Below are 8,813 nucleotides of genomic sequence, written 5' to 3' on the forward strand. Positions count from 1 at the left end.
TCCTCTGTAGATGCCCCTATCACAGCCTGCTTATTGGCTGGAAGAATGGTGAGCCTAGGCTTTCAGGGCAACTGAAGAATTATTTTTCTAATAGATTGGACCAGCCTCTGCCCTCCTGCAAATGACTCTGTTGCGTCTCTAGGAGCCCTGAAGAGGGGCATTTACTCACACAGTCCTGTTCTTTCTCTCTGGCTCCCACAGTCCCAGCTCTCATAACCACTGGGGCCTTCCGGAATGGGAGGAAAAAGAGGGCCCTGGCCCATGAGAGAAAGTCAACTGGGTAAGTAGGAGAACCAGAACATAGAAAATGTCTTCTTGGGGTAAATGTGGGGCATGGCACTTCCTTTCTAAGTCTTAGTTTCCCCTTTTGTAAAATGGGGAATGATAATCCCTGCCTTGTCTACTATCTGGGGCTGCTGTGTAAATTGAATGAGATAATGTTTGGAAAGTGCATTTAAGACCTCAAATCTCTGTGTAAATGCAAGTGACTCCAAAAGGTCCACCATTTTATCAGTCTGGACACTTCCTCCACCAGCCCCAATCTCAATCCCTCTGCGCCCTAGTAGACAGTCTACACTGGTTGCTGTGGACATAAAAATCACACACTGGTGGCCAATCTTCAGGCAGTGAATTTTTCCATAATTATCTGGGCTGGGCCTCGAATGACAGGCAAACGTGGCAAGTCCATCCCTGAGTTCATGCTCAAAGACTTTCCATCTTGAGAAATCTTGCCAGAGCTCATACTCCATTGGCAAAACCTTCAAGAAACTGGGGTCATGAACATCCCATGATGATGCAACATTGGAGGTCTGTGATGGAGGAGAAATGCCAGTTAAAAGAACAAGAAAGACACAGCCTAAGTCTTGTCTTGTTTTTGCTCTTCTTGAATATTTTCCCCTGTAGGACTCCTTTTTCCTACTGAATCAAATATAATCTCCTCCACGGTGGAAAGTGCCCTGGCCTAGACATGCAAAAAAACTGGGTTTGGACCTCAGCTTTGATAGTTACTAGTGAGGTGACTGCAGCCTAATCAGTTCACTCAGCCTCAGTTTCTTTTGCTCTAAAATGGATATAATGATAGCATGTCTCTCGTTGGGTTGCTTGGGGGATTATATAAGAAAATATATAAAGTTATGTTGTTGTTGTTGTTGTTGTTACATTCTGAGGTTCCTTCTAGTTCTGACATTGATTTCACAATATTAAAGCAATATAGAAATGTTCATTGTTGTTATTGTTGATATTATATTCATGCTTTCTCTGAGGGCCATGACGTGAAAAGAGAACATCAGTATTGGAGTCAAGCGCTATTAATGGATGGTCCATTATAGGACCATCCTATAGTCTTATAGGAAGACTCATCTTCATGGATTCAAATGAGAAGTCAGACACTTACTAGTTGTGTGACCACAAATAACAAGTTGCTCTGTTTGCCTCAGTTTCCTCATCTGTCAAATGAGCTGGAGAAGGAAATGGCAAACTCCTCTAGTATCTTTGCTAAGAAATTTCCAACTGGGGTCTTGAAGAGTTGGATGTGACAGAAAATGGCACGATGAGTTTTCCAAAGTTCCTCATCTGCAAAATGAGAATAAAAATACTTACACTTCCTCCTTCAGAAAACTCTGTCAGGGAAGTATATTATGGAGCTTAAAGTGCTATGGAGATTTTGGTTAGTATTTATTGTTAACTAGTTTTTAGATAGTGCAGTGGATAGATTAAGACCTGAGTTCAAATCTGGCCTCAGACACTTATTGGTTGTGTGACTCTGGGTGAAACACTTAATCTCTCTTTGTCTCAATTTCTTCATCTATGAAATATGGATAGTAACAGTACCTCCCTCTCAGGTTTTTTGTGAGAATCAAATGAGATAACAATTGTAGAGTGCTTAGCAACAAGGTCAGGCACATAATGTTAGCTGTTGTTGTTATTGTTGTTCCTGATTTCAGGAAAAGAAAGTATGTTACTAATGAGTCTGTGAGAAAAATGTTCATTAATCCATCCAAAGAGCATTTATTTAGTGCCTACTATGTGCCACATAGGCAGTATACTGTGGACTGGGAATACAGAGAAAAAAATGAAACTGTCTTTGCCCACAAGGAGTTTGCCTTCTATTGAGGGAAACAATAGGTACTTGGAAAATTAAATATGAAAAGACAATGAAATTTCCCTGAGGAAAGTGCTAGTAGATATATGGCTCAAGTTCTTGTTAAGAAAATATATTTATAGGGCACCTAGGTAGGACAATGGATAGAGGGCCAGGCCTGGAGTTTGGAGGATCTGGGTTCCAGTCTAGCCTCAGATATTTCCTAGTTGTGTGACTCTGGGCAAGTCACTTAATACCCTAATTACCTAGGTCTTGCTTCTCTTCTGTCTTGGAATTGATACTTAATATCAAAGATAAGGGTTAAAAATAGAAAATATGCTCATTCTTCATATGGATAATGAGCATCATTTTACTTGCCTTCTCAGTGGGTCAGGGAGAAAGTTTAGAGAGGGGAGAATTTGGAAAAGAAAACTAAAGAAAAAAAAAAAGAAAATATGGTCATTGTAGAGTCTGCATTGGTTTCTGTTCTTATCTCATTGCTCTCCAACACATGTGACCCTAGCTCTAGTAACAGCTTATATTTCTAGAAGGAAAGTACTTCCCCCCACCCCCACTTAATGACACTCTAGAGCAGTGATGGCAAACCTTTTAGAGACCGAGTGCACAAACTGTACCCTCACGCCGCATGTGAGCTCTCACCTTACTCCAGACAGGGAAGGAAGGAAGCGTTCCCATTTGGCTTCTGGGCAGAGAGGCAGATGATGTGAGAAATGTCTTCAGGTGCATGTGGAAAGGGGGAGGAGAGAAGCCCCCTCTGGCACGGGTGCCAGGCGTTCGCCAACACAGCTCTAGAGTAAGTGCTGCATTTTATAGAAGAGAACAATAAGGCCCCAGAGAGGAAGTGACTTGCCCAAGAACTCACTACAAAGTGAATAGCTGTGTCACAATCAAACCCAGGTTCTTTGACTCCAAATATTATCACTGCCCACCTCTTCTTGGTTTTACAGGAGGAAATTATAGCCCAGAATGGAGAAATTACCCGTCCAAAGTTACGCAGTGAGTTAAGAGAAAAAATGAGAGCTAGAAGACTGTTGGGAATCTGATTCCCAGCTCAGGGCCCTTTACACTGTGTTAGGCTATCTTCCCAATGAAAAAAGGGGTTACTTCCTTTCTGGGAAGGTACTAGCTTTGGTCAGTGTTTCTGAGTTTCCTTTAGTTTAGTGGGCTGCAGAAGAAGGGTCAAACTCATGGCCTACAGGCCACAAGTGGTCCAAAATGCTCTTGAGTGCTCCTGAACCAGATTAAAATGGAATTGGGAAATATTTCACATAACCAACAGCCACAGATATTCTATATTAAACCTAAGTCACTCTGCAGCCTGCAGGGATCCTTGTGTATGGTTTAGTACCTCTATTTCTGTTTGAATTTGACACAGCTGCTCTCTAGCACAGACTGGGACAGTTCTGGGAACCTTGTCCTTGTCCTCAGCCACCCCTCCCCACCCCCAAATGATTGAGAAAAGGACCACAAAACTCCAGCTCCCCTGATTAATTTCTGAGATCCTCAGAGCTGCTGTCACTAGAGGGCACCAGATGCAAAAAATCAACAGGCATGTTGGTGGGGAGGGCTGGTTTTTTCCTCCCCCAGCAGGGGGCGATATCGAGTCTTCCTTCCCCTCTTTCTCCTTCAATAGTTCTTCCCGCAGTTGGAGGCAAATAGAAATTTTGGAATTTGAATTATATCGAGGTGCCTTAGGACAGCTTCTTGGATGAAGAGATCCAGTGGAAAATTCTTTTTTACAGTAAACCATCCTTTTATAAATTGAATCATCACTCCCCTAATTGGAAACTTTTATGTGGTAAATTTATTGAAAGGAGGGGAAAACCCATCTTTCTTGGGTCGATGACTGCACTTTTTAAATGTGGAAGCCCAGAAAATATTGGCTAGCAACCAACAACATGCATATTTCTTTTGTGTAAAAGTTCAAGTTTCTTGATGTCAATGAAATGTGGTTATCATCGAATGGGTTATAGGTTCAGTTGCTGTTGGTTAAATAGTACTAACAAACTTTTTTGTGAATGGGGGCTCCCCATGAAAATCTTTGTAGGTGCTGTGGGCTGGCAGTAGAGTCTGCCTCAAAAGCAATGTTCCCACGTCCTGGCTGTGTGACCCTGGGCAAGTCACTTAACCCTTGTTGGGTAGCCCTTTATCATTCTTCCACCAATGCAATGTTTATTCTTCTTTGTTTTTTTTTTTTTTTTTTTTTTAACCCTAGCCTTCCATCTTAGAATCAATGCTGTGAATTGGTTCCAAGGCAGAAGAGCAATAAGGGCTAGGCAATGGGGGTCAAGTGATTTGCCCAGGGTCACACAGTTAGGAAGTGTCTGAGGTCAGATTTGAACCCAGAACCTCCCGTCTCTGGACCTGGCTCTCAATCTATTGAGCCACTGAACCATCCAGCTGCCCCCCATAGTCTTGATTCTAAGGCAGAAGGTAAGGACTTAAAAAAAAAAAAAAAAGCAGTGTGCTACTGTGCGTTGTTCCTGTGCATTGTACCTGTGCGTTGGTTCTAAGGCAGAAAAATGGTGAGAGCTAGGCAATGGGGGTTAAGTGACTTATCCAGGATCACACAGCCCATATTTGAACCCAGGACCTACTATCTCTGGACTTGACTCTTAATCCACTGAGCCATTTACCTGTCCCGAGTCATACTTTCTTTTGTATAATCTTTTTTTTTGTTTGTTTAATCTGTAAAGAAGTTAGGCAAAATCATCCCTAAGTTCACTTCCAGTTCTAAATTCTATGCTCTCAGAAATTGTGAGATGTGCAGCTGCCCTACCATCTACTGGATAAATGGTAGAGAAGTGGATAACCTGGCTGAAAACATTAATCCTGATATTACAGAATTCAGCTTTAACCCTGTGAGACTTTTGTGTCATAGGTCTTAAAAATGTAAATAAAGTGGCAGCTCAGTGGATTGAGAGCCAGGCCTAGAGACAGGAGGTCCTGGGTTCAAATCTGGCTTCAGGCACTTCCTAACTTTGTGACCCTGGGCAAGTCACTAACCCCCATTGTCTAGACCTTTCTGCTCTTCTGCCTTGGAGCCAATACACTGTATTGATTCTAAGGCATAAGGTAAGGGTTTAAAAAAATGTCAATAAGATTAGACATGGGAGAAGAGGTAACATTCTAAAGCCATTATCTGTCAACATCCTTAGTTATGAAGGGCAAAGACCATTAGATTAAGATCTAGGAGATTAAACTCTAGTTCCACTATTGCCACTGTATATAACTTTGGGCAAATCCTTCCTCCTTTATTTGGACTTCAGTTTCCCCATATGTAAAATGAGGGGGTTGAGTTAGAAATCTCTTCCAACTCTAACATCGTCTACCCCATCCATAGAGTTGGACACTCTTAGGTGGCATAGTAGACAGTCCTAGACTTGGAGGCAGGAAGATTTGTGTTCAAATCCTGTCTGAAACTCTTACTGGCTGTATAACTGTGTTAAGTGGGCAAATCATGGAAATTCTTTCAGCTTCACCTGTAAAAATGGGGATGATAATAGCAGATAACATGTAAAGAATTTTTTGGACATTAAAGTGCTTTACAAAATACTAGCTACTATTATTATGCCCTGAGATCCCTCCCATTTCTGATGTTTTAAGTTCTAAGCTACCTTCTGGCTCTGACATCCTATGTTCCATGTCATTAATCAATCGACAAGCCTTTATTATGGTCCCTATATGCTCCAGACATCTGCTAGATTCTGGGAATACACATTTTTTAAATAAAAGTATTTTATTTTATTAATTACTTGTAATAACAAATTTCCGTACAAGTTTTCTCAGGTTCTGTCATCCAAATTGTCTCCCTCCTTTCCTTTTCTCCCCACTCCTGGGAATGGTAAGCAATTCAATCTGGGTCGTACATGCATTATCACACAAAACATATTTCCATATTGTTCCATTTTTTTAAGTGAGCGATCTTATAAAACCAAACCCCCCCAAATGAACTAATGCGAAAAACAATATGCTTTGATCTGCATTCCTGCTCCAACTTCTCTGGAGGTGGATAGCATTCTTGGTCACGATTCCCTTAGAATTGTCCTGGATCCTTGAATTGCTGAGACTAGCTAAGACTTTCACAGTGGATCATTAGGAATACAAATAGAAAAGGCGTCCCTGCCCTCAGCGGGGCTTACATTCTACTGGAGGAAATACATGTTCACAGTTACAAGGCCCCTTTTGCTTCTCATGGTATGTGTTTTATGTTCTAAGGTCCCTTCTTATTTTGATTCCATGACTCATAAACAAGGGAGGGGAAGAGGCTCCAATGGGGAAGTAGGAGCATAACAAGGATTGACTGAGTTATCTGCTCTGGTTGGTGGGCTAGAGGTGGGAATGGTTTCGAAATTTATTCTTTGGGAAGCTAGGTGGTTCAGCAGATAGAGAGCTAGGAATAAGGAAGGGAGTTCCTGGGTTCAAATATGAACTCAGACACTTGCTAGCTGTGTGACCCTGGGCAAGTCACTTAATCTCCATTGCCTAGCTCTTACCACTCTTTTGCCTTGGAACCACTCTATAGTATTGATGATAAGATGGAAGTTAAGTGTTTGAAAAAATAGTCTCTGTTATTGCTAGTAAATATGGTTGTAAGTATGTATGTTTCTCTCTATTGGACACAGGTATTGTGTCATGTTCCAGCTTGTGACCATCGCTGTGGGCTGCCTTCAGACAAGGGCCCCCTACACTCAGTGGATGAGGTACCTCACCCAAGGGCATACGGTCTGCGTGTTGTGTGAGCCGCCTGCCCTGGATATGAAAAGCCTTCGGTGCTATGGGGATGGTAAAGGATCCAGAGGGTGAGAGTCTGGACTTTGGCATTGGGTGGTGTGTGTATGTGTGTGTGTGTGTGTGTGTGTGTGTGTGTGTGTGTGAGAGAGAGAGAGAGGGGGGGGGGAGGGGAGAGAGAGAGAGAGAGAGAGAGAGAGGAAAAGTCACTCTTCCTGGTTTATATCGAGCTAGACAGAAGGAAGTTACCAGAGGGAGAACCCAGGTCTATGAATGGAAGTTACAGAAAAGAAATATTGGCTCACTATTAGCAAGAACTGAAGATCAGAGCTGTCTAACGGTAGAATAGAACTTCCTGACTTATGAAATGACTTATTCAACTGATGCCTGATATTTGCCTCTCAGGGAGCTGTAGGAGGTATCCATGTTAGGTGGGAGGTTAGAGTCTCACCCATGTAACCTTCCCTGGACCTCAGGGACTACCTGGCTTCCGGGGTCCTCTCCCCTTTAGAGTTTTGATCCCCAAATCCTTTCTAACTCTGAGATTCTATGTTCTAATATTGGACATATATACCAAGTTCTAAAAATTCTAGATTTGAAACTCCTATATAGCTAGGATACTTTAGGTTCTCAGGGTGTTTCTAGCTCTAAGATTCAGTGTTCTTTATCCTAAAGTTGCTTCCAGCTTAGACCTTCTGTTTTCTTTTGTTTTTGTGCCATCTCTGGCATTCTTTATCCTAACATTCTCTATTTGAAGGTTCTCTCCATCTCTGTGTGATTCTGAAATTCAGACTCTTTGTTGGTTTATTTCCAAGCACCCCAGCCTTGGGAGATGTGGATCCCTATGAAATGCATCCAGATGGCCTTGTGATGACCTGTGGATGATTGGACCAACATGCAGGTACTGCCCCCTCCAAGGTTTACGTTCTATGCTTTGTTCATTGCAGGGACCAGCTGCTTCAGTGGCAGGCTGTTGGCAATCCCAGCTGTAGAGGGACCTGGAAGAGATTTCAGCAGCTGGAAGCCTGTTCCTGCCCTGCTGTCCACAACTTCCTGTTTGTCTAGGGGCCATGAACTTGTGCCATGTGTCCATGGAGGGCCTCTGAGCTTTGGGATACTAGTAGATGGTACCCTCTTCCAACAATCTGCTCCCCTAAGACTGAAAGCACCCCTTGTCTTACAGTCTTTTGGCCATGTGAAGGTCCTCTTCACTTTCCCCCCTACTGGTCTTCAAAACACTGGAAATCTCCCTCCTCACCCCTTTCCATTTTCTGTGTTATTTTGTTCCCCCCATTTGTCTTATACTAATGTGACCTGAAACATTGCTGTAGGGAATAAAGATGTTTTGGAGAAACTATAGCTCAGCATTTTTTAAATAATCTAATAGACTTAGAAAACCAGACTGAATGGTAATGTTGGCCCTTAGCAAAGGCCATCTTAATTTGGGCGTGCAGAGTGTGTGAATGAATGAATGAAAGGGCTCAGATTTTTTAGCTGCCCTGGTGCTGCCAGTCTGTCTGCCCGCCCATCAGGACCAGAATGACACTTGATTTTGGTCAGAAGGTCCTTATCCTAGAAGGACTTGTAAGCAAGGTGCATCAATAGTGACTGGATGGACAATACGTCTGGATCAAGGAAAAGAAGTGGTTCTTCAAAACTGGCTTCCTTAGGTCCCCCCAAAGAATGATTATTTATGGTTTACTGGCCCCTATTTCTATTTGAATTTAATACCACTGCTTTAAGAAAGGAACATGGGAGAGAAGAGTCCATTCCAGGCATAGATGATTAGAAAGGGAAGGGCGGGACTGTGGAGTAGAAAGTAGTTCATTTGGGCTGGAATGGAGAGTATAGGAGGGAAAGTAGTGTGAGAAAAGACTAGGGAGCTAAATCAGATCCAGATAAAGGAGGGCCTTGAATGTTAAAGAATAGAGCTACTACTTTATTCTGTAGGTGAAAACAACCACTGATACATAGAACAGTG

General features: G+C 42.5%; 1 protein-coding gene across 1 annotated transcript in view; it reads left to right on the forward strand.

Annotated features, from left to right (window-relative positions):
- LOC123233544 (somatomedin-B and thrombospondin type-1 domain-containing protein-like) overlaps nucleotides 1-8,152 on the forward strand; it is a 32,183-nt gene extending 24,031 nt beyond the window's left edge. The window contains exons 2-5 of the mRNA XM_044659624.1: nucleotides 11-48; nucleotides 202-280; nucleotides 6,727-6,903; nucleotides 7,780-8,152. Of these exons, the coding sequence (XP_044515559.1) occupies nucleotides 11-48; nucleotides 202-280; nucleotides 6,727-6,903; nucleotides 7,780-7,897 (412 nt within the window). The 3' untranslated portion in view covers nucleotides 7,898-8,152. The remainder of the gene's footprint in view (nucleotides 1-10; nucleotides 49-201; nucleotides 281-6,726; nucleotides 6,904-7,779) is intronic.
- Nucleotides 8,153-8,813: the final 661 nt, after the last annotated feature.

This window comes from Gracilinanus agilis, chromosome 2 (genome assembly GCF_016433145.1).
Source record: "Gracilinanus agilis isolate LMUSP501 chromosome 2, AgileGrace, whole genome shotgun sequence".
Lineage (NCBI taxonomy): Eukaryota > Metazoa > Chordata > Mammalia > Didelphimorphia > Didelphidae > Gracilinanus > Gracilinanus agilis.